At 41.0% G+C, this 26985-nt stretch overlaps 1 protein-coding gene across 9 annotated transcripts in view; it reads right to left on the reverse strand.

Annotated features, from left to right (window-relative positions):
- TAB3 (TGF-beta activated kinase 1 (MAP3K7) binding protein 3) overlaps positions 1 to 26985 on the reverse strand; it is a 65971-nt gene that overhangs the window by 15148 nt on the left and 23838 nt on the right. For 6 of the 9 annotated variants that reach the window (XM_066356072.1, XM_066356073.1, XM_066356069.1 and 3 more), the window contains exons 3-7: positions 25328 to 25412; positions 14819 to 15010; positions 8608 to 10042; positions 6324 to 6484; positions 1272 to 1365 (exon numbers count right to left, since the gene is read on the reverse strand). In XM_066356072.1, the coding sequence (XP_066212169.1) occupies positions 1272 to 1365; positions 6324 to 6484; positions 8608 to 10042; positions 14819 to 14920 (1792 nt within the window). In that variant the 5' untranslated portion in view covers positions 14921 to 15010; positions 25328 to 25412. Of the gene's footprint in view, positions 1 to 1271; positions 1366 to 6323; positions 6485 to 8607; positions 10043 to 10294; positions 10415 to 14818; positions 15011 to 25327; positions 25413 to 26985 lie in introns of those variants that run through there. The other 3 variants (XM_066356076.1, XM_066356075.1, XM_066356077.1) reach the window with 3 other exon arrangements.

Raw genomic sequence — 26985 nt, forward strand, 5'->3', positions numbered from 1 at the left:
GAAACACAGAATTGTCAAGAAAAATTACACATCAACTTTAATGTAACAAAAACTTATAAACATCTCAATATTTTAAGGTTGGACCAAGACCTTTTCTTTACCTGTTGTCTGTTGACTGTAGGGTCTATATTGTCTTTCTTATATAAACTACACCCGAGATGAGCTAAAGTATGGTGGGCAAACTCTTTCTGTAAAGGAAGCTAATGGACACTAGGAATTGTGGACCTGTTATAGTTCATTGCAAGCCCTCACCCATGCCACTGACCCGCACAAAAGCAGTCCAAGGCAGTATGTAAAAAAATGGGTGTGGCTATGTCCCATTCCAACTTCATTTTAAAGAACAGGCAGCAGGCTAGTTTGCTGAACCCTGAACTATAATTTGTTTTTATCTCTTTAGAATGGAGTAAGAAAGTACTATAAGAACATTTGAGGGCAGAATCCTCTTAAGATTTTAAATTTCCCCCTTAATCCTTTTAGAGTTGCTTTCACCCATATTGAATTCACAGTCCCTATCTGATTTGCCTATGGTTTTTATAGAAAAAGCTGCTTCTCCTTCCTTCCCGTCAGTGTAGTAGCTGGCATAAACAGGTTTAGGAATAGAAACAACTGACTGTTGGTAAGCAGACAATTCCACTGATGGGCCGACAACAGCACACGGACAGGCCAGCGCGCAGTCTGCCGTCAGGGCGGGGCAGCAGCTGTGGCTCAGTCGGTGTTTACAGAGGCAGGGAAGAGCCCGCCTCCACCCTGGGGAGCTGGGTACATGCAAGTCGGTTAAGAGAGCTTCTACTGTGGTATGTCTTCCATAAGAAAGCTAGGAAAAAAACCCGAGTACTTGAGATATGGTGAGATGTTTTCATGTAACAGCTTATAAAAAAATGGCATATGGAATTTACTTTAAAACCGAGAAATCTGATATTCTGATTTGGGATCCCTATTTTTACAAATATCTTAGATGATTCATATAATAGAAACCTACTAAGTTTTAGAATGAAAATCCATCAACTTATAAAATACAGTAAATAACTAAAAGGAAAAATACAGAATAACAACACAGAACAGTCTTGATGGTGAAATTACCAAAGTCAAACAATTGTTGGATTCCTGCAATCCAATCTATGACCATGGGGTGCTGGGATCTCTTTGCTAGGATTGTAACTGATAATAGATAAAAACTAACTCTTAACTCTATAAAACCAAAATGATTGCTATTTAAGCAGTTTAAAACACCACACTATTACTTAGGGTTTACCAAATAATCAAGTCTATACCTCTAGATTGAAGGAGGTCAACTTCTTTCAGTGTACAGTCAACATTTATCTGGAGTTGTCTGTTCATGCTTCTCAATCTTGTCATTTCCTCAGGCTAGTAAGAAAGGACCCAAAATAGCAATTGTGGGAAAGTCATTATCAAGCCCAACATTTAAGAACTGCTATTCATGTTAATCGTTCTGATTGGTTATTACCAAGAATATGGCCTTAGTTTGTAAGAGGGCATATTTAAGACGTCCTGTGTGTTATATTTTTCAAGGAATCGTCAGGTAAAATGGGGACATCAATCAATATGGCCACATATAAACAAAATCTGATATAATGTGGCGTGCTACAATACTAGACTGTTCTATCATACAGAATGCTACCATTTTAAATCACAGAGCACTGAGAATATTTTATTTCTATACTTTTATGGTAAGGGAAACTCTAAGTATGAACCTTTTAAATAAGCAACATCCATGATTTTTAGTCTTGTCCAGGATGGTTTCAATGTGATTTCTATAAAGTAAAAGGAAAAAAATCTGCTATGATAGGAAGACAAAATAAAATCAAATCCCATTCTGTTAAAAACATGTATTTTGCTAAACACATTATTATAAAAGTGAAGAAAAATGAGCAAAAAAAAGGTCATTTTAATTTATAATAATGCAAGATAATAATTTATAATAATGCAGCATAACAGATCTTATGCTGTTAGGAGATATTGCTAGAATTACTGGGAATGCCCACCAAATTAGAAGTTATCCAAAGTTTAAAATAAGTGCTATAACAGGCAAAATATAATAAGAGCTACAATCCTTTAAAATGCCAAGGGAACATAAAAATCATTTAGAAATATTAAAGATTGCTTTTCTTCTCTCATTTCTATGGATAAACTATGTGACATTAACATGTCAAGTGCTTATACCTTGTCTAATAACCAGACGACATTAAGAGTTTAAAACATTGAGTTTAAAACATACCTGAACATTTATATTAAAGATAAAGCACTTGTTCAAGGACTTCAAAGAGTGTTGCTGTCTTTCTAGAAGACATGAAAGAATCTATTTTCTTTATAGAATTGTATCAGGAAAGTCAAGTGCCTGAAGGAGCTGATCCTTCCTATATACTGGGGTGATGGGATGTTTTAGCCAGTGTTCCTGAATAGTGAAGCTGTATAGTCAAGAGGTTACGCCCGTTTGCTTTTAACAACAACAAAAAAGCTCTTGTCAACAGGCTCATTTCCAAAGACCACTGGGACTCACTGAACTCAGTTTATCTATAAGATTCCTATGTCCTTTTTCAAAGCTGACTGAGGGGGGGAAAGCTGTCTCTAAAGTCACTACCATTTGTCAAAGAGTACATTTTTTCATGGAGAAGGGGTTTCAAGATTAGCTGTGAGCAATTCACAGTTGTTAGTAAAACAAGATGTTTATATCTGACATTTCAAGTGAAAAATTCTAAACTTTCTTCAAAAGCTGACAAATACCAAGTGAGAACTCCTCTGAGTCAACAGTTTCAGCACTTTAAGAAGCTGTCTCCCAGAGACCGAGATCGAAGACCTCCAATGTTCTTTGGTGGCTTGGCCCCAATTATGCATCTGGGACTCAAAGTTTTAGATTGGTCCAAAAACCCAATTAGTCAAGAAGATGAATGGGAGGAAAAACTTGGGGGAGGGGTTGATTGGCAGCTCTTTGCCCATTAAAATCTTATGTATCCTTCAAAATGTAACTTAAATTTCCTCCTCCTCCATGAAATTGTCTCATCTTGGATACTACCGGCAAAAAACGAACAAGTTTCTTTCTCCGAATTCCAAAGGCATTTACTATTACAAGCATTCAGCTGGTCAGTACGTCTGATTTATCCTGATTTCTCGCCTTACATTTTCTCTCTCACACACTCTCAGATACATACAGGTTCATAGACAGATACGTGTTATCTTCTTACATACAGATCTCCTTAGGCTACAATATCTACCGCGCGGCATTTAATACAATGCTTTGCAAAGAGCAGATTGAGAAGAACGTGGTGGTCGTGCATCCTGCACTTCTGCCCCCGTTAGTTCCTCTAAGTTTCTGCACTTGTACACAGAGCTGGTCACAAATGTGCACGCTAGTCTCATGAGGCACACTTCTCACCAATGTTTTACACACTGCTTAATGAGAAAACAAAGTTGTTTGAAAACGTGAAGGTAGCAATACGTGTTTAATAGCAAACAAGTCAATTCTTTACTGTGTAATCCTACACTAGTCCTTTGTTTCCTGATTAATTTCCTGCACGGAATCTTCCCTTGTGTTATGCATGTTCCTAAAGTAAAAAAAGAAATCATTTTTACAAAATGCTTCAGTTTGGGTATGTTCCTCAAGCAGATTTTTCAAGTATTTTGCAACCAGCCTTTATTTTAGGAAGAATATGTACTATTTGTTATACATTATATAAATTGTTTGATGTGTTAGCTTATTTAATTCTAACAAACATCCAATCAGATGGGCACTTCTTTAAAACCTCTCATCTAAAAATCTGGGGTTTTTGAAGCACTAACTAACCTATGCTACATTACAGCTCTCTACTTCTAACAACAAAAAACCAATAGGGCTTTATTTACTAGGGATTATCAAACAGCAAGAAGTTGTTGCCTGACCAGGCAGTGGTGCAGTGGATAGAGCGTCGGACTGGGATGCGGAGGACCCAGGTTCGAGACCCTGAGGTTGCCAGCTTGAGCATGGGCTCATCTAGTTTGAGCAAAGCTCACCAGCTTGGACCCAAGGTCGCTGGCTTGAGCAAGGGGTTACTCGGTCTGCTGAAGGCCCACGGTCAAGGCACATATGAGAAAGCAATCAATGAACAACTAAGGTGTCGCAACGAAAAACTGATGATTGATGCTTCTCCTCTCTCCGTTCGCGTCTGTCTGTCCCTATCTATCCCTCTGACTCTCTCTCTGTTAAAAAAAAAAAAAAAAATTGTTAATCAAAGCTTAGATGGTTAGAGGAAATAACTTCTATGCTATGCTAAGAAAATTTGTTCACGCCCTACAAGTACCTAAAGGACTCCAAAGTGGCCAGTCACCCTAGGTCAGTAGTTCCCAATCCCCGGGCTGGTACCGGTCCGTGAGCCATTTGGTACCAGTCCGAGGAGATAGATACATCCATCTAAGACTCACTCTTGACGCTTGTCTCATAAGTTCGACAATTATATTTAAAAATACCACAGCTTTTACGCCAGTTGCATAATTTTATTTTGTGCATTTATCCGTCCCACCCTAAAGGCTGGTCGGTGAAAATATTTTCTGACATTGCCTGACCTGTGGTGGCGCAGTGGATAAAGCGTCGACCTGGAAATGCTGAGGTTGCCGGTTCGAAACCCTGGGCTTGCCTGATCAAGGCACATATGGGAGTTGATGCTTCCTGCTCCTCCCCCCCTTCTCTCTCTGTCTCTCTCCTCTCTCTCTCTCCTTTCTAAAATGAATAAATTAAATAAAAATTAAAAAATATATTTTCTGACATTAAACCGGTCCGTGGCCCAAAAAAGGTTGGGGACCACTGCCCTAGGTGGTTTCCCATGTGAGTTAATTCTTCAGTATCTCCTCTCATGAAAGGATTCAAGTGAGCGAAAATGAGGCAGAAACATCACCTTTTAAAGATATCTCTGGAACATTTTCAGTATTAGAAAAAATTTCACTAAATTACTAAGTATGCCTGTTTCTCAACAGTCTTTTCAAAAATATCCACTGGTTCCCCATGACCAGCAGAATAAAGGTCAAACACCTCGACCTAGTGTTCAAGGTCTAAGCCTCATTCCACCTATGCATATTAACCTGTTAGGACATCAGAAATCTCAGCTCACGCGAGGGAACCGGAATCGCTGCATCCTGAAAGTCTCTGTCTTGACTTGAAGTCTCCGTTACCCTCTGTGCTCCTCCCTTCTAAAATGCTCTCCCCTTGCCTCTCTTACCTGTATGGCAATATTCCACTGTCTAGGGCAGTGGTTCCGCACCCTTTTCCCTTCTATCTAATAATAACCTGATGAAAATCAGATGAAAGCTACAGATCTGCTTCCCATATAAATACACACATGAAACTGCATATAATTTCAGGGATTCACAGATCTCCTTTGAATCCATGAACTTCAGTTAAAATTTTTCTATGGGGCCAAAGGAGCAGACATGCTGTCTGCAAGAGGGCTGACGTATGTGGCCACTTCTCTAAACTAGTAAACTTTGAGATTACCCTTAGTTTTACAGAAGGGAAGAGAATGAGGAATGACTCTGGAAAAGGTAGAGACTGAGTTGAGCCCTGAAGGACAGACAGAATTTGCACATGCAAGAGCATTAAGTATATACAGAAACTAGCTGACCTATCTGTTCTTATCACTAACCATGAGCATACAGAGTGTTTACCCATGTTATCTGTTGATGGGCCTATTTCTCCCATTAACAGGTATGCACCAAGCACCTAGCATTAGGACCACATTCACAAACTGCAAAATATGCTGTTGACTGACTGAATGAATGTTAAAAGGTGAAATGATCTGTCTGACTGCCTCCCCGTTTCCAACTTCGGAAAAATACAAAAAAAAAAAAAAGGTGAAATGATTGGTGGTTGGATCAGAGAAAGTTGGTGATGTGACAAGATTTTAAAGACTGTTTTAAAATTTTCAGAATTGCTTAAGATCTTGAGAAAATATTAATTAACATGTTAAAAATATATTATCCAAAGCTTTTCAATAGAGCAGTTCCTGTTAGGACTGTTTGTTTGAAAAAATTTATACTATGCTTAGAAGAATACATGAGAATAATTTATAAAATATTTGGTAAGGGCAAACTTTTCATTTCTATTTTGACAGAAAGCACTTTAGTGTAAATGAGGTCTATACATTGATTATAATTGTCAGTATTTGAAAATGCTGATGAGCCTATGAAATTCACACATGTGAAAAAAATAAAACATCTTATTATTTCGACAAGAACTACTGAAGTCGAAAGTCCTTCATCCATTGTTTAAAAACAAAAACCTCTACCCAAAACAGAACAGCCCCACCTTACCATCCAACACTTCCCAAGAGATCACTTACCGTTGGAATCGGAGTGGTGCAGCTGACCCTTCTGAGCCGTCTCTGCATCAGGTCATGCTCCATACTGTTAACTTCAGCCTTCAGTCGCTCTAGCTCCTCTTTCTCATGTTTCAACTGCTTTGCTAACCTCTCCATCCTTGCTCGCTGATGTAACAGCAAGGCTATAGCATTACAGATAAAGTCATTGCAGAGAATAACACTGAACAAGTGACTGGGAAATGTCTACATACATTGCTAATGTATAAAATGTTTGTAAGGAACCCTGTCATACAACTTGAGTTGGCATTTACTTTCATGTCTGTCTTTCTTTTATTTAGAAATTAAATTTAACAGGGTGACATTGATCAATAAGAGTACATAGGTTTCGCCTGACCAGGCGGTGGCACAGTGGATAGAGCGTCAGACTGGGACGCAGAGGACCCAGGTTTGAAACCCCAAGGTCGCTGGCTTGAGTGCTGGTTCACCAGCTTGAGCACGGGGTTGCTGGCTTGAGTGTGGGATCATAGACATGACCCCAAGGTCGCTGGCTTAAGCAAGGGGTCACTCGCTCTGCTGGAGCCCCCTGGTCAAGGCACATATGAGAAAGCAATCAATGAACAATGAAGATGCTTCAAAGAAGAATTGATGCTTCTCATTTCTCTCCCTGCCTGTCTTTCCCTATCTGTGTCTCTGTCACAAATAAAAAAACAAAAAAGAAAGAAAAAAGAGTACATAGGTTTCAGGTGAACATCTCTATAGCGTTTGAACTGTGGATTGTGCTGTGTGCCCATCTCCCAAAGTCCAATCATTTCCCGTCGCCGTGTATTTATCTGTCCCTCTTTACTCCCCCGCTCCCCTTGTAACCACTTCACTTTTATCTATGTCCATGAGTCTCAGTTTTCTTGTCTTTCTAATGCTAGACTCCTTTATTTCTGCTTTAGTTTGTAAGTGTTGCCAAAATGACATCATTTATACATCCTCTTGTTCTGTCATCCTTACTTTCCCTAAGATTCTCCTTAACTCCATACCTGTTTTAAACAGGCTTAATACCAGGCATAATGAATTACAATCAATTACTTCCCTCTTATACACTAAAAGAACACCAAATTCTCAGATCTCTTGAAACAATCTCAATAGACTTTTTTTGTTTGTTTGTTTTTGTTTGTTTTTTTACAGAGGCAGAGACAGACAGGGACAGACAGACAGGAACGGGGAGAGAGATGAGAAGCATCAATCATTAGTTTCTCGTTGCGCCTTCTTAGTTGTTCATTGATTGTTTTCTCATATGTGCCTTGACTGTGGGCCTTCAGCAGACCGAGTAACCCCTTGCTGGAGCCAGCGGCCTTGAGTCCAAGCCGGTGAGCTTTTTGCTCAAACCAGATGAGCCCGCGCTCAAGCTGGCGAACCTTGGGAGTCTCGAACCTGGATCCTTCCGCATCCCAGTCCAACGCTCTATCCACTGCACCACTGCCTGGTCAGGCTCTCAATAGACTTTTTAATTAAAGATTTTATTTATTGTATGGGGGGGAGCATTAACTCATAGTAGTTGCTTCTTACATGTGCCTTGATCAGGCAAGCCCAAGGGTTTTGAACCTATGACCTCAGCATTCCAGGTTGATTCTTTATCCACTGTGCCACCACGTCAGGCCAAATAGACTCTTTAAAAATTTTCCTTTACATTTAGTTAGGTCCATTTTTAACTAATCTAACAATGTTCTTCACTACCAATCCAACTTCTTATAAATATACACTACTCACAAATATCGCACCCTTCAAGCCATCAAGATTCAAATTCTTTCACCTACCCTCTATGAATCTTTTCCCCACTCTGTAATTTGTATTTTTGAAAGTATCTATTTCATTTATCTGTATTTTTCTCCCAATGACTGTTCTTCTTTAAAAAATGTCTTATTAGGTCAGTATTCCATGCGTCCATTTTCATGGCCTAAAGGCGGCCTGGCCCTGGCTGGATAGCTCGGTTGGTTAGTGTCTTCCCGATATGGGTAAGTTACCAGTCTGACCTCCACTCAGGGCACATACAGAAACAGATCTTGATGTTTCTGTCTCTCTCTCTTTCTCTCCCTCCCTTCCTCTCTCTAAAATCAATAAAGTAAAAAAAAAAGTCTATAGATGATTCTCAAGCACTAACCCTATTCTTAATAGCAATGCTTCTGCCCAATATTTAATAAATACTACTCCTAAACATTTAGTTAAAACTAAATAGCTAATATCAGTTGTTTCACTTTGGAACGGGAGATTGCCACCCCACCACACAGATTAAGTTTCATAGAAGCGTTAAGATTACCTTGTGTATAGGCATAGTCATCTGACCCCGAACTAGAACTCCTGTGATATTTATGGCTTCCCTTTTCGCCCCCAGAGCCTGGTATCACTGAAATGGGCTGAATAGGTTCTGGGGCAGCAGAACGTTCTTCTTGGTCCACTAAATTTAAAAGATTTTCAGTCGTTGCTCGGCCTACGGTGATTTTAAAAACGGTAGTTGGGTTTGGCATCACCCGAGGAGATGGTGACGGAGCGCACGAAGGCCCAGTGGGCTGAGTGTATGTAATATACACCGGGTTACCACTAAATGGAGGTTTGGGTTGAGTGGCGATCCCTCTTGAAGGAGAACTGGCAGGTGGAGTGGTGGCTGTGTACAGTGAGTGCTGGTTCCGTGGAGACGGCTGGTTACTGATGGGGGAAGGACTCCGCTGAGAGGGTTCAACTGTAATTTCTATCTTCTTCATGGATCCTTTAGGCAAGCTAGATGTTGCGTATGGGAGATAAGCTACTGAGTGGTTTCCCTGTTTGTGATAGCTAGGAGGTCCTGGTTGATACAGGTGGGGCGGAGTAGTTGAGGGACTAGGTGGCATGAAGACGTGGCCACTCGGGTGGCCCAGCTGGGGAGGCTGCACCTGATGCTGTGGAGAGCTGAAGGGGGAGGGGCACTGAGAGGGCGGCGGCGAGTGGTAGGCAGGCTGCGCGATCTGCTGCTGTTTGGGGGAGTACTGGGAAGGGGGGTAGTTCTGTTGGTGCGAATACACAGGCAAAGGACGCTGGCTATAATGAGACACAGGGCCCTGTGGGGAGGGCGGCCATGGTGTACTCTGAGGAGTCTGTCTTCCTGGTGAGCTCTGAGATGTCTGTCTAATATAAATAGAACCAGGAGACCCATAAAGATTGCTTGGAATTTGTGGAAGAATTTGGAGAGCTCTTGGTACAGTCTGTCCAGAAGGGAGGTTTTGGGATACTGTAACAGTGATCGGGTTTGTACTGTACCGAGGTATATGCATGTATGACGGAGGCGGCGGCGGCGAGGGGCCCTGCAGAGCAGATGGACTCATTCCTGCTTGCATGGAGGACGGCTGCTGAGGTGAATGTGAAGGAGGAGTAGCTGCACTTCTGTTCTGTTCATTCATAAAAAAGGGATTGTAGTTGGGAGGAGCAGCCACAACAGCTGGAGCCGAGTGTGGTTCCTGCACTAAACATATCAGCTGTTTCCCCACCGCAAGCTGGGGGTCAATATGTCCATCACTTGAGCTGTGTACCAGTGTTCGACCACCATTCAGTTGCACTCCATCTCCTGGATGGTAGCTACTAGGAGAAGGGACACCCAAGTTAATGTGCAAGAGGCGATTTCTATTCATCCTGTTGTCATCTGGACTATGGTATTCCATATATAAATACTTGCTACTCTCCTGAGAAAGGGCTCGGCAGCAGGCTTCAAGATTGTTGTTATTCTAGGCGAGAAAAATGGTAAAAGTAACATTGGCAAAATGAACAAATCTGAAGAGTAGAAGTCAAGCTTTGCCAGAGAATTATGCAAATAGGACTGTCATAGAATAAGCAGAGAACAGTATTTTAAGCACAAAAAGCTTCGTGGTCATCTATCCTGAAAAGGAGATCTCCAACGATTCACATTATTTTACAGACGTTAAGCTCACATGACTAGTACTACCGCTACTGCTACTGCTAACAGAAACATAAAGTACCTACTAATGAGCACTGTGACTCAAGCCCAACTTTTCTGACTCCAAATCCAGGACTCATTTTATACTTGTTGCATCTCAACAAATTAAAATGTTGGGCTAATCTTGGATTCACCACAATTGCTGAAATATACAAGTATAAGTAAGAGCCATCATTAATATTTAAACTGATAAACATAAAAATAACCATGCTTTTCTAAAGACACTGAAACCACAAAAGGGAAAAATATATATATAATAGAGTTCCTAGAGTCAAAACAATAAAAATTCTAAAGCAGACTTCACTTTTAAACAAAATTATCACTATATAACTTCAACTCTCTGTATCATTATGAAAGATTAAGTAAACAAATAAATTTTTAAAAGTCCATTTTTTGAACTATGGCTCCATGACTTTTCCAAAGTTATGGTAATTTAATACAAAACCAAGTCTTGGCTGACTTAATGAAATTCTTCACACACCCAGTCTTGAGTTTTTACCCAATGAAAGGTTTGGTAAACTTTTTAAGATTTTATTTATTCATTTTAGAGATTAGAGAGGAGAGAGAGAAAAAGGAGAGAGAGAGAAGGGGAAGGAGCAGGAAGCATCAACTCCCATATGTGCCCTGACCAGGCAAGCCCAGGGTTTTGAATTGATGACCTCAGCGTTCCAGGTTGACACTATCTACTGCGCCCCCACAGGCCAGGCATAAATGTTCAAAATCACCTAAGGACTTGAATTCTTTGAGTTATACACACACATACAACGATGAAAATTATCAAACAAACATTTTAGATGTTCCAATCGTCAGTAATAAAATTAACAGGTTCCATCTTTTTTTAAAATTTAAGATATAAGGCAGTTTTTCATTAAAATACAAAACTCAAAACTCTTTTATTAGCCTAAAACAACACTATTATTCATTACCTTTGAAATAATCTATGTCTATTGATGTTTCTCATTATCATCACCTGTTCTGTAGTTCATAAATATATACAAATATGCACATATATACCTATTACCATATATTTAAGGAAAAATACACTTTATATAAAAATGAAAGGAAACCTACTTCTACCGAGAACCCAATAAGGTTAGACCTCAGACAGGATGGACACAGCTGCGATTTTAGAGCTGGGAGAGCTCATTTATTGATAAGGAAAGAAATGCCAGGAAAGTTGCATGGCTTGAAAACAAGCACTTAACTATTTAACTGGTCAGGCCTCAAATTCAAATATGTTTGAAAATACTTTCTGAGCCACAGAAAAACAATGTAAGCCTGACCTGTGGTGGCGCCATGGTTTAAGCGTCAACCTGGAATGCTGAGGTCGCCCGTTCAAAAAACCCCTGGGCTTGCCTGGTCAGGGCACATATGGGAGTTGATGCTTCCTGCTCCTCCCCCACTTCTCTCTCCTACTTTCTTTTTCTCCCCTCTCTAAAAATGAATAAATAAAATCTTTTTTAAAAAAGGAAAACAATGTTGAAATATAAGAAAATAATCATAACTCTAAGTCTAGATTTTTTTTAACCTTCTGGGAAATCATGCTGATCAAGGAAGAAAAGCTAGATATTAAACAAATATGGAACCAAAGGAATCAAATTGACAATTAGAAAATGTCACTGACATATCTAAAGGGAAAATATATTTAAAAAGGTTTTTTTAAGCCAATGAATTAAGGGGACAACACGAACTACAGAGTTTTATTTGAAACCTAAATTTACTATTTGTTATTTTTATTAATGATCCTGAAATTTCATATTTTCTACATTGAATCTGGTAGCCTAATTAGTACTTTGTAAAAAGGATCCAGATTCAAAATAATACAAAGTTAGATTTGTCAGCCTATTTCAAATGCATGTCTACAGCGACAAGTTGAATACAGTTTCCTATGAAAAAAATTAAAACCACAAATACAAGATACTTAAGTATTATCTTTAAAGAAATATTTAAAAAAAATACCACCAGAATAGATTCAAATGTCATATCTGACCTGTTAAATGATATAAAAAGAGAAAAATAGATAAGGAACTTTAAACAGTATACATGAACAAAGAAATAAATTGTTTAGTTAGGTAAAGAGGTCAGACTTTTTTTTTTAAGCAAGAGAGAGAGACAGGAAGGAAGAGAGATGAGAAGCATCAACTCAGAGTGGCAGCACCTTAGTTTTGTTCACTGATTGCTTTCTCATATGTGCCTTGATGTGGGGGGGGGGGCTACAGCAGAGCTAGGGACCCCCTTGCTCAAGCCAGCGACCTTGAGCTTCAAGCCAGCAACCACTGGGCACAAGCCAATGACCTTGGGCTTCAAGCCAGCAACTTAGGGGTTCAAGTCAGTGACCATGGGTCATGTTTATGATCCCACACTCAAGTTGGTGACCATGTGCTCAAGCTGGTGAGCCTACCCTCAAGCCGGATAAGCTCAACGCTCAAGCCGGCAACCTCAGGGTTCAGAACCTGGGTCCTCGGCGTCCCAGACCAACACTCTATCCACTGTGCCACTGCCAGTGATAGGTCAGATTTTTTTTTTTTTTTGTATTTTTCTGAAGCTGGAAATGGGGAGAGACAGACAGACTCCCGCATGCGCCCGACCGGGATCCACCTGGCACGCCCACCAGGGGCAAAGCTCTGCCCACCAGGGGGCGATGCTCTGCCCCTCCGGGGCGTCGCTCTGCTGTGACCAGAGCCACTCTAGCGCCTGGGGCAGAGGCCAAGGAGCCATCCCCAGCGCCCGGGCCATCTTTGCTCCAATGGAGCCTTGGCTGCGGGAGGGGAAGAGAGAGAGAGAGAGGAAGGAGGGGGGGGTGGAGAAGCAAGTGGGCACTTCTCCTATGTGCCCTGGCCGGGAATCGAACCCGGGTCCCCCACCCGCCAGGCCGATGCTCTACTGCTGAGCCAACCGGCCAGGGCCAAGGTCAGAATTTTTATGAAGACATATGAACACTCTGCAAAGGACCGATGCAAAAAAAACATACTCTTAAGAAGTCATCCTAAATTGCGGGATGAGAGCTCAGAAACAGGCTGTAAGACTTATGTATTAAATGCAAACTACTGAGTCTCATATATATATATTTAATTACTTATATTTTAATGTAAACAGAGAAACTTTCCAGACCCAGTAGGTGGTAAGTTCCATACCAATTAACTCTAGTAATACTAAAGGCACAAAAAAATAAAAGACTAAATAAAGACAATGAGTAAGTTATCAGAGTTGAATTTACAGTACACTGATTCAGTTCAGTAAGTGAGATGAAGCCACCAAGCCCTGACCGGGTAGCTCAGTGGGTTGGTGTCCTAAAACACCACGGTTGCGGGCTCCATCCCTGGTCAGCATGCTTAGGGAAAGCAACCAATGACTGCACGCTTAAGTAGAACAACAAATGAATGCTTCCCCCCTTTCCTCTACCTCTCTCTCTCTAAAATCAAGCAATTAAAAAAAGAGAAAAAATACAGGTAATACAGGACTAAATGAAATAAAATTCAAAGAGAAAAAGACCAGAGCTAGGTGGGGCCCTAGGAGAGACTGCCCGGAAGCAAGTGGTTTAGTGGAGAGCCTCATTGGTTTCACTCCAGTGGGAAGGCCTCTACCCCATCGGAGACCCACCCGAGAGGCTCCAGCGCAGAAATTCAGACTGGGAATGTGCCAGTGTACTGAAGTCATACGCGCAGAGGTCTGGACCTAGTAGGAGCGCTTGCAAACAAAGGAAGCACCTCTGTTACCAGCACTGTTCCGTGAGCTTCTATTCGTAACTAAGCTCAACTTTACACAGGCTTAGTTCTAACCTGATTCCCTCACACTACAGGCAGGTAGAGTCTGAACTGCTTGTGTGAGGAAGTCCAGCGGGCAGGACGGAAGGGCTGCTAACAAACGTCGCCCAGCCAGGGAAATGCTACCGCCCGAGACATTGAGAGCCTGTGAAAGATGTGAAAGATGACATAAAAGGCGACAGGGAAGTGAGGCTTGTTGCTCTGTTGCCTCTTGGAAGACATGGTGTATCAGAGATGAAATGACAAAAGAATGTGATTAAAGTAAAGAGAGTGGCCTTACACTTAAAATTAGACAGACATATTAATAAGCGTTACCAACCAGAAAGAAGTTATAAATTTGAGATTGAAAATTCGATTCTACAGATTTGGGGACTGATGACACAGCCCAAACAACTTAAGAAGTGGAATGTGAGGAGAATTTGTTTTCCTTTTTGCTGTATTTACTGTTTTCTTTAAATCAGCGGTTCTCAATGGAAGAGATTTTGCTTTCCACTGGACATTTGCCAATGTCATCCAGACATTTTTGGCTGTCACAGGTGTGGGGATTCTATTGGCATCTAGTGGGTGGAGGTCAGGAATGCTGCTCAGCACCAGGCAGCCCGCCACGACAAAGACTATCCCGCCTAAAATGTTAATAACACCCAATTGAGAAAACCTGCTCTAAATGTCACCCCCGCCCCCTACACCAGAAAATTTTACCGAGTTCTAGTTCCCCCAACACAAAGCCAGTTGTAATAAGGAAAAATACAGCTCAATGTCCCTCTCATCGGAGGACAGTGTACCTGTAACATGCACCGAGACACCACAGCCTCTGGGATCTCAGGGAAACGTTGTCGGAGGTCAAGGAGAACCTGCATATCGAGCTGTGGGCTGCTTTGCGCCATGCCAGAGCGGACGGTGGCCAAGTTTCTCTTAGGAAATGGATGCTAACCGGCCTTCCAATAGTAATGGGCTTCCAATACCGCGGTCATTTTCTATTAAAAGAAATTGAGGAATAGTTCAATTTAATTACACATTTCACTTTATTCAAATAGAAACCTAATATTAATAGACTAAAATGGAGAGACCTAAAATAAGGAGACCCAATTCTAAATTTGGAAAGTTGACCAATTGAACCTAAAACAAACAACAAAAAAGCCAACCTCCTCCCCCAAACTTCAATTTCATTTAAACTTAAAAAAAAAAAAAAAGCAGCATGAGCACCTAGAATAAAAATACAGAGTATTATATATTATTTGGCAAACATATTTTTCTAGCCTTGAGAAACCCTACTTGTATATAATCACTCATGTTTTCTCAATGGCTATCACATAATTCTCTAAAGCAGAGTAATTATTTTGATGTCTGAAAGAATACAAAAATATGGACCTGATAATATCACTACAAAGCATGCTTATCCTATCTGCCTTACATTTGAAGCCAAAATGTTTGAATTTAAAGTTTGAGTGAAGGAAACTCAATGTATAAATGAAACAACTGGACAAACAAAAGTAGAAATGTGGAATCCTCTGTTTTCTTTTTTTTTAATTGAATTTATTGGGGTGACACTGGTTAACATACTTATACAGGTTTCAGGTGCCCAATTCTACAACACATCTCTGTATATTCTGTATATTGTATCTATCGGTCTGTTCACCCCTCCAAGCCAAGTCTTCGTCCATCACCATTTATTTCCGCTATAGCCGCCGCCTCCTACACACACACACACACACACACACACACACACACCATTTATCTCCGCTATAGCCGCAGCCTCCTACACACACACACACAGAGAGAGACACACACACACAGACACACACACACGGTCTGTTCACCCCTCCAAGCCAAGTCTTTGTCCATCACCATTTATCTCCGCTATAGCCGCAACCTCCTACACACACACACACACACACACACACACACACCTGGTAATTACCATAGAATCTTCTGTTCTCAGAAAGTGTGCTAGCTGTGCCATCATTAGCCAGACCTGCCCAGCTAGGCTTTCAATTAGTTCTGATGCAGCCAGCACAGGTGCTGAAATGGCAGGATGTGGGAGTGCAGTTCTGAGTACAGGAAACTGACCCCCAATCTTACTGGTACTAGTCAAGTTAAGCACCCATGTAAATAAGGCAACTAATGCAGTAATAACGAAGTCATAAAGCAACTAGCAGCATCAAGGGTCAATTAACCAATCTTAATTAACCGATCTACTGTTTAATCTGTATTTACCATTTTTAAAAGGGGAAAAATTAATGTGTGTACCATACAATCTCGTAATAATTCTGATGTGCTCACTTGCTAATCAGTTAAATATTTTTAAGAATGAGCAGTAATCATCTGCATCTTTTAAAGGATTCCTAGAAACCACAGTTAGAAGACACATGTCTACACCACACACATAAGGGAGAGGCATCCCACACTAAATCTTCTATTTCTTGCAAACAGGCCCCAGAACTTTAAATCATACCATTACTTAAAGCAGCGATATTCCACCTTTTCCATCTCATGGCACACATAAACTAATTACTAAACTTCTGTGGCACACCAAAACATAGTATTTTTTTGATGATCTGACAAAGAAAAGGTATAATTTGATTCATTCACACTGGATAGCTATTGTTGTTTTGGATCTTTTTTTAAAATTTTTTTGGACAGAGACAGAGTCAGGCAGAGGGACAGGTACGACAGAGACAGGAAAGGAGAGAAATGAGAAGCATCGGTTCTTTGTTGCAGCACCTTAGTTGTTCATTGATTGCTTTCTCATATGTACCTTGACTGGGGGGGCTACAGCAGAGCAAGTGACCCTTGCTCAAGCCAGCGACCATGGGATATGTTTATGATCCCAGCTCAAGTTAGTGACTCCACGCTCAAGCTGGATGAGCCTATGCTCAAGCCGGCAACCTCGGGTTTCAAACCTGGGTCCTCCGCGTCCCAGTCTGACACTCTATCCACTGTGCCACCGCCTGGTCAGGTGGCTCATCACTTTTTTTATTTGACAATCTAAGGTGACAATCTAAGGGAAAAGAGGTCAGTGCCCCTGATTATATAGTCAGGTACTGCATGTTTTAAAGATTTTTGTGGCATACCTGTTGAAAATTACTGACTTAAAGCAATGCAGAGAACTACAGAGAATATTTTTAAAATAAAAAGTATTTAAAGAAAATACTGAATTACTTTTGCTTGTTTATAATTAAGTAGATAATTTAAAAATAAATACCATGGAATCTTTAATTCGACTTTCATTATATGCATGGAATTTCATCTTGTATGCAATCTACTGACTTACTGGGCATCTAGCTATTTCTCTTCTTCCTTTCAAGCCAAGACTCTCAAGAGTTATGTACTCTTTGTATCTAGAAGGTAGTCACAAAGCCCCTATGTATATATATATATATGACTTTGCCTAACTACAGGTAAAAAAAGCTGTCAGGGACTGCCTTAATGACTTCCAACCATCAAAATGGAGGAGGTCTGAGGAACACGAGGAAAAAGTAAAACGTGGGTGAAGAATAGAGATAACTCCAGTGTGTACATGCATGGATGGGGCTTCTGGCCACCTTGTGCGAGGCTGGTCCCTGCAATTCATTCCTTAGTCTGTTCCACTGTGGCTCATCTCGCTGTTCCTCTGAAATACTCTCTCCATCATCTCTGCTGCTAAAGTCACATGATATATCTTCTGGTCCCTATGCCCCTTGACCTTTGAAGCATCTAACACTACTATCATTCCTTCCTGTTTACAGCCTCTGTGACATCATACTAGTCTGATTTCTTCCACCTCTCATCACATTAATGTCTACCTTGTTTTTGCCCTAAACTGCCGCTCCTAATTCTACCTGTTTTTGCCCACTGATTACACTCACTACACTAAGGATTTTTGTTTTTTTAATTATTTATTCATTTTAGAGAGAAAGTGACAGAAACATCAGTCTGTTCTTGTTTTTTTAAAATTCATTTTAGAGAGGAGAGACAGAGACAGAGATAGAGAATGAGTAAGGGAGAAGGCAGGGGAGGAGTGGGAAGCATCAACTCCCATATGTGCCTTGACCAGGCAAGCCTGGGGTTTCGAACCGGCAACCTCAACATTTCAGGTCAACGTTTTATCCACTGCGCCACCACATGTCAGGCTCGATCTGTTCTTGTATGTGCCCTGACCAGGGATCAAACCTGCAACCTTTGTGTATCGAGACAACACCTTAACCAACCAAGCTATCTGGTCAGGGATACACTAAGCTTTCAAAAACATTGAAAGGCTGATGACTCCCAAATTGGTATCTTAAGTATCATACCCTTTCCAAGACTCTAGACACATAGCCAACTGCCTAAAACACAGCATCATAAGGATATGCTCAAAGATATCAGTCAATATATCCAAAAAGAAACTCCTTAGCAGAACCCCTACCCAAATGTTCTTTTCTCTCCATCAATGTTACCACTCAGTTAACAATACTAGAAACCAGGGTGTTATCCCTGACTTCCTATTCTTGTACAACCAGCTAAACTGTGTGTGAAATCAAGTGGGTCATGGTTTACACCCTGATTCTGCCATTTACTAGTCTCTAGGAAAGATACTCAATCCTTACGCCTCTGATGCTTCATCCGTAAAATGGAAATAACAGTAGAATTTAAATGGCAAACAGTCATAAGTGAGGAAGCATTAGTTGCCGTTATTCAGGGCATAACTGAATATTATTGTCATCAGTGTCCTGCTGTGTCCCTGACTCTGTTCTTGGCTTCCTCCGCATCACAGTCAGAGTATGTTTTTTGTGATGCACATCTGACCATGTCTCTTATACTCTCTGTACCCAAACCAAACAGCCATGCCTGATCCTTTGCATGAATATCCTGTGCCACCGTTTCTCAGAGCTTTCGCTCATCATCGTCTATCTGCCTGCGACACTTCTGGTTTCCGCCTCTCTTCTGCTTCTCCAAGCACACTGATCCCCTCCATGTTGGCACCAGTGGCACCCTGAGCTGAGCCGCACCCCCTAGTCCTGCTGCCCGGCCTGTCCTACTGGCGCCAGAGCGCCCTCCACTGTGCCGCCGCAGCAGGCTGTGCTTCCCGTCCCAGGAGAAGCCAACATACTGTACTGAAAACCTGTGTACCGGAAGCTGTCGTATGAAACAGCAGCTCTACCAGAAATGTGCTGTTATACCAAAGAGTGAGCAATTACTCAAAAAATGAGGGGAGTTAGTCACAGGACCTGTGAATCAGCTTGAAGAGTCTCCTGCTGAGCCCAATCTGTGACAATTTGAGCACCAAAATAATCAAGGACAGTAATGAATTCTAGGCCTGTAGAAAAGAGAAACCTATGAGTCTGTATCAGTAATAAACAATTAAGTACACACTTACATAGACAGAGAAGGGAGGGCTTTTGCTGAGTAGAATCTGAGTGGTAAGCATGCAGGGAGTGCGGGAGCTGGAAGAAACCATTCTGTAGCCATCACAGTATACAGACTGCTTCAAGCAAGAACCATCAATGGATGCCAAATCTAAGGGGAGCTGAATGACGAGTAGGATATGTAAATAGTCTTAAAAGTAGCTCCCCAAAGAACGGCTAATTAGCCTGACCTGTGGTGGCGCAGTGGATAAAGCGTTGACCTGGAATGCTGACGTTGTCGGTTCAAAACCCTGGGCTTGCCCAGTCAAGGCACATATGGGAGTTGAAGCTTCCTGCTCCTCCCCCCTTCTCTCTCTCCCTCCCTCTCTCTCTCTCTCTCTCAATCTCTCTCTCTCTCCTCTAAAATGAATAAATAAATAAAAATAATTTAAAAAAAAGAACAGCTAATTAGTTGCAAAAGGGAAAAATTTAACTATATACTGGATTAATTGAGCAACATCTTGACTGGATGATCAAAACTAACATCACCAATGAAGGACAGATAGACAGTGTACACCTGCCAATGTGATACCCTGAGAAGAACAGAGTATTCCAGTCATGACTGCATAACATGAAACTACTCATGAGGAAACAGACAAACTCCAAATAAGTAATGTTCTATTTAAAAGAACAGCAGGGGGAGGGATAAGAATATCATCTTAAAAATGCCAACTTGGCCCTGGCCGGTTGGCTTCAGTGGTAGAGCGTCGGCCTGGCGTGCAGAAGTCCCGGGTTCGATTCCCAGCCAGGGCACACAGGAGAAGCGCCCATCTGCTTCTCCACCCCTCCCCCTCTCCTTCCTCTCTGTCTCTCTCTTCCCCTCCCGCAGCCGAGGCTCCACTGGAGCAAAGATGGCCCGGACGCTGGGGATGGCTCCTTGGCCTCTGCCCCAGGCGCTAGAGTGGCTCTGGTCGCGGCAGAGCGTCGCCCCCTGGTGGGCGTGCCAGGTGGATCCCGGTCGGGCGCATGTGGGAGTCTGTCTGACTGTCTCTCCCCATTTCCGGCTTCAGAAAAATACAGGAAAAAAAAAAATGCCAACTTCACCCTGGCCAGACAGCTCGTCCCAATATGCAAAGGTTGCTGTTTCAATCCTGTCAGGGCACATAGAGAAATGGATTGATGTGCCTGTCTTTTCTCTCTCTCTCCTCTCCCTCTCTCTCTCTAAAATGACAAAAATAAAAAAAAGAAGAAGAAAAAAGCCAATGTCCTAAAAGGCAAAGGCTAGAAAAATATCACAGAAAAGGATAGAGCGATGAAAACTTAATTGAATACCAGATCCTAGAATGAATCCTATATTAACTGAGGAAGATATTTTTCAACAATGAATGGATCAATTAAAAAAACTGAAATGTGGATGGTAGATTAGAAAAAGTCTTCTATTAATGCTAAATTTATAGAATTTACTACATTTACTGACTAGATAATTGTGCTCTGGTTATTATATATGAGAGTGTCCCTATTTTTAGGATTAGGCAATGAAGCATTTAGGGGTAAAGGGCATGACACATGTACCTTACTCTCAAATGATTCAAGAAAAAAATATATGTACCCGGACCTGTGGTGGCACAGTGGATAAAGCGTCAACCTGGAAACGCTGAGGTTGCCGGTTCAAAACCCTGGGCTTGCCTGGTCAAGGCACATATGGGAGTTGATGCTTCTTGCTCCTCCCCCTTCTCTCTCTTTCTTTCTCTCTCTCTCTCTCTCTCTCTCTCTCCCTCCCTCCCTCCCCTCTCTAAAATGAATAAATAAAATCTTAAAAAAAATAAAAAAGGAAAAAAAAAGAAAAATATATATGTATATGCATGTATATACAAACACACATGCACACACATGCGCATAAAGAGCCAGCAAATTAGAAAGCAAACAATAAAAATGTTAACAGGTGAATCTGGGTAAAGCATACATGGTGTTCTTTTGTATCATTTTCTTGCAATTTTTTAAAATTTGGAATTATTTCCAAAAAGTCAAAACAAAAGCAAACAAAACCTAGTTCTATTCAGGGACATGCCATGTTCACCAATACATTTCCAGAACCTTACCTGGTACCTGCTAAAATGTTTGTTAAATGACAATTTTACTATACTAAACCAATCTAACGAGTAAGATAGAATTAGATGAACCTTGCCCCATGTACACCCATCCCAATAAAATATTGGGGATCAGCGATCTCCTCTGTAGGACAATTTGTGAATACTTAGGGAAAAAGAAAAGTAGGTTTAGTCTACTGAATCAATGTGTATTTTTCCACTTTGCCCCTTTTAAAACATCCCAAATCTGAAATACCAAGAGATTCTACCAGGTTAACAATCTATACTTTAATTTAAAATGTAAATTATTTCAAAGTCTTTAGTGTTGATATAACATTTTTTTCTAAAACAGGGTTTGAACTGTCCACCTTTTTTTTGATACTGAAATAGATTTTATTAATTTTAATGGGGTGATTACTTCTCATTTTCAGAATAAGGGAATTTATAATTTACAGTAGTCACAGGAGTCCTATCTTGGCAACTTGCTAAAACTCTAAGGCAGACCAGTCCAATAAAAATATGTGTACCTGACCAAGGCGGTGGCACAGTGGATACAGCATTGACTGGGGACACTGAGGACCCAGATTCAAAATCCCAAGGTCGCCGGCTTACGCACGGGCTCACCAGCTTGAGCAAAGGGGCAGTGGCTCTGCTTGAGCCTCCCGGTCAAGGTACACATGACAAGCCAAGCAATCAATGAGTAATTCAAGTGCCGCAACTATAAGTTGATGCTTTTCATCTCTCTCCCTTTCTGTCTGTCCCTCCCTCCCTCTCTCTCTCTCTCTCTAAGAAAAAAAAAAAGTCACATTAAAAGAATCATCAAAAGCATCGTCAAGTTAAATAAAGCCCCAGAAACAAACAGAAGCATACTGAGATTAAATGTAAACTTGCTGCTCCTCCCCACAAGTGGATATCTGTTTGCGAACAGCCACCTATGCAGGCCTGGTAATGTGCGCCTCTACTCGGGATCTCCTCCCAGAGCTGAGGTCAGCCACAGGAGGTAGGAGTATATAAAAAATGAAACAAAGTTTAATGGCCTCACATGGTAGTATTTAAAAAATTAAATGGGAAAGCCTTATTTCTTATTTATTAGTAATATTTTAACACATAAATTGTTAGAGAAATCAAAGGTTGACTTTATTTTTTAATTTTTACTTATTGATTTTAGAGAGAGAGAAAAGAAGGGGGGGAGAGAAACATCAATTTGTTGTTGCACTTATTTATGCATTTGTTGGCTGATTCTTGTGTATGACCTGACTGGAGACTGAACCTGCAACCTTGGCTTATTGGGACAACACTAACCAAGTGAGCTACCCAGCCAGGGCAAAGGTACCTTTAGAAAGTGACTTTAAAAATATCTCAAGGGACATGGACAAGAGTGTGGTGCTTGGGGGGGGCACAAAGAAAACTAGATAGAAGGTGACGGAGGACAATCTGACTTTGGGTGATGGGTATGCAACATAATTGAATGAGAAGATAACCTGGACATGTTTTCTTTGAACATATGTACCCTGATTTATTGATGTCACCCCATTAAAATTAATAAAAATTTATTTTAAAAAATATCTCAAGAACATTCTGGAAAAGGCAAAACTATAAGACAGTAAATAGATCAGTAGTTGCTTGACCTGTGGTGGCACAGTGGATAGAGCCTCAACCTGAAATGCGGAGTCGTTGGTTTGAAAGCTTAGCCAAGGCACATATGAGAAGCAACTAGGAGCTGATGCTTCCTGCTCCCCCCTTCTCTCTCCTCTCTCTAAAATCAATCAATCAATTTGTTTGAAAGCAACTGAGAGAGAGAGACAGCCAGCAAGACAGACAGGAAGGGAGAGAGATGAGAAGCATCAACTCATAATTGTGGCACCTTAGTTGTTCATTGATTGCTTTCTCATATGTGCCCTGGCCGGGGGGCTCCAGCAAGCCAGTGACCCCTTGTGCAAGCCAGCAACCTTAGGCTCAAGTTAGGGACCATGGGGTCATGTCTATGATCCCATGTTCAAGCCAGCAAACCCTCACTCAAGCTGATGAGCCTGCGCTCAAGCCAGCAACCTCGGGGTTTCAAACCTGGATCCTCAGCGTCCCAGGACGACACTATATCCACTGCACCACCGCCTGTTCAGGCAGTAAATAAAATCTTTAAAAAGAAAATCAGTTCCCATGGGATTGTGCCAAGAAAGGGAGGCTTCCTAGGTGAGGCACAGGAGAATTTATAGGGCGGTGAAATTATTCTATATGAGACTATGATGGTAGATACATGACATTATGCACTTGTCAAAATCCACATAACTTTATAACAAAGAGTGAATCTTAAAGTATGCAAATTTAAAAAAATCTTTTTAGGAGATCGGGGATCCCAGGAAGAAATAGACACAGTGTGACAGAACCTAACTGTATTACAAAAATGTTTGAAACAGTGTCACGCAGGAGATAGAGGAACAGTGCTGACCTACGTAACTGGAAATGAGTGGAGTCTTTGAAGACAAAAGGAACTATACATAAGCTCTGTACTCTAGTTGATCAAGTTGTTTCCCATACGAGGACAGGTTAACAATTCAGATACTGTTACCTACATGGTGGGAACTATGTTTCTAACTATTGGAGTGGGAGGTTACAGATAAGCAAGAGGAAAAGACCAGACTGATCTATCCGAGTTGAAGACATCAGTATGAGCTCATGTTCAGCAGATAAACATAGACCTCTATTATATAGAAAGGGACACACAGAAATATTTATAGATACGCATACATATACACAAAGTATATACACAAGACTTCAGCTATGAGGGCCTAGACACAGCAACACTCCAGCAGCAAGGAGCACAACTAGCACCCAGATCTCAATTTCCAAAGGCATTCATTCATTCTCCAATAAAAGCAGAGCTCTGGGGAGAAACTGCTGATGCTAGAACAGGAACAAGGGTGATTTAGGATGAGTTTGGAATGTCTTGTGGTGCAAATAAGTAAGTGCTCAAACAAAACAAAAAAAACCCGACGACAATGTGGGCATGTCAAAATGACACCGGGCCTGCCAGAAGTGCTCCCATGGCCGAAGCCGGAGAATCCTGAGCAACAAAATAGAGCAGTACTGGATTATGACTCAAAGTATAAAATAAATATCCATGAGCTCATATTGACAAAAGAAATGATTGAATAAATAAATAAATGGGGGAGAAGAGACATAACCTTTCATGTAAAAGAATTCCCAATAATTATGTAGAACACCCTCAAGGATATGGAGCATAGCTTTCCCGTCCTTAAGTGTGGACTATACCTAGTGAATTCTTTCCAGACACCACAGTATGCAAAGCAGTTTTCAAAAAAGACTAACTTTACAGTGGGGAAACCTGATAAATACCCTCTGAGCCAAGTGACCAAAGTCAACATTAACAGTGATAAATCACGTTGCTATGATGTGATGAGACTGGGAGAAGGACACTTGACCTATGTGGTCTTCCTCCCCGAAACCCGCACCCCCAATTTAATCATGAGAAAAACATCGGACAAATCCCAATCGAGGGCCATTCCACAAAATACCTGATCAGTTCTCAAAACTGACAAGGTCATGGGAACAAGGGAAGTCTGAGAAGCTGTCACAGCTAAGAGTTTGCCTAAGGAGACATGGCGACGAAACGTAATATGGGACCCTGGTGGGATTCTGAAATAAAACATACGTTAGGTAAAAACTAAGGAAACAGAAATTAAAGTATAAACGTCAGTTAATCACAACGTTTCAATACTGGTTAATTAATTTTAACAGATGTGCCATGCTAATGTAAGCTGGTAATAACAGGAAACTGGGTGCAGGGTGTATGGGAACTCCCCGTACTGTCTTCTCAATTTTTCTGAAAAATTAAAACTGCTCCGGAAAAGAAAATCTACGTAAAACAAATGCTTTTCATTACCTCAAGATGGTTTATGAGCCCTGGCACAGGAGTCTTAGTCACATCGCCAGTTCTGAAAGCACCTTCTTGTCAGTAGTCTGGAAGGCTGACAAAATGAGATAGTTATCCTTTTGCTAACTTCCAAACTCAGTATGGAAGAATGACAAAACCTCCTACACTCCTGGTGTCTTAATGTAACAGGAGACAGAGGCTAGACCATAGTTTTAGGGTAGGTGGTTCTTTCCCAAGTCATCGCAAGCTGAATCTTCTTTTCCTTTAGGTCACAAACATCTTCTACAGCAATTAAACTCTACTATCCCACTGAAGAGAGAAGCAGTTCAGAAAGACGAAAGCGAGTCCACAGCTCATTTTCTGCAGGCTTTTGCAGCATACCTGGTTGTGACTCACGGTCTAAGCACCCCCCCCCCCATTCTATTTAGAGAAGAAAGGATGAGCCCGAGCCTATCAAGCATGTATAAAATTTTCGGTTGTGCAGCCAAAATAGCATATAACTTTTCTTAAAATGCTGACTACTATATAACCTATTTCTGTTCCATAAAGAACAATTTATATATAGAATAGTAGTAGCTTTATTGGCTTATTTAGACAAATGAGCATTCTCTCTCCCCATCACTTAGAGGCTACCTTCACTCCTGGTAAACCTAGGAATTCAATGTTAACTTTATAATTTCAGGGCAAGTGTTGGCTTATAGCAGAGCCATCAGACACACGTTTCTAATTAATCTCCTGACTCAACCTCATTTTATAACCACAGTATAGCTAAAATAACATACCTCGTTTGTACTGGATCATCTCGGCACGTTACCATACTTTTTATCTTAATTTCTGTTACTTTATCTTAAACGTTCCCCAAAAAATGAACTTCAAGTATGAGCAAGAAGTGCTTTGCACATACACGAATACTGTCTTCTACCCGGTGTGATTGCTTTCTCCAGTTCCCTGACATGACAATGCAAACCCCACCCACATCCATGCCAACACTCCCTCATCAGCTTCGCTCTGCGCAGCTTCCCGCCCTCCCCTCCCGAAATGCCTACTCAAGTCTTTCTGTTACTATCACTGGCAGCACTTGAAATAATGGTTTAAATAGTTTATTTTCCTCTCGGTTTTAGCACTAGAAATCTTGAGAATGAAAACCAAACGTTCTTTCAGCTACAATATCTTGTACGCACTGAATACTTAGTGTCAATGACAAAATGTAGGACTTTGAAACACTTGAAAAACTACTTTGCTCCAGCTGAGATGTTTTGAGGTCTCTGGTGGGTTGATTCTTAAATGACATTATCAAAAAAAGAAATAGACAGGACAACCTGTTGTGAACGTACGTCAGCGGCCGTTTATCTCCTCGTTGTATTACTTGGAACCACGGTGGCTTGTGACCTCTTAGTATATTAAGTAATACATTTAGAGGGTGACATGTTTGGTTTGCTTTTAAATACTTAATAGAAAATATTAGAGTGCTTCACACATAGTAATGGTTAATACTAATTCAAAAAATGATTACAATGTATTTCTTACTGTGGGTTGCTTTGAGAAATAGTGACTTAGAATTATTTTCTTTTAAATTTATTGATTTTAGAGAGAGAGGAAGGGAGAGGGGGGGGAGGGAGGGAGGGAGGGAGAGGGGAAGAGAAGAGAGAGAGACAGGAACATCAATC

The sequence above is a fragment of the Saccopteryx leptura genome, chromosome X (genome assembly GCF_036850995.1).
Source record: "Saccopteryx leptura isolate mSacLep1 chromosome X, mSacLep1_pri_phased_curated, whole genome shotgun sequence".
Taxonomy (NCBI): Eukaryota; Metazoa; Chordata; class Mammalia; order Chiroptera; family Emballonuridae; genus Saccopteryx; species Saccopteryx leptura.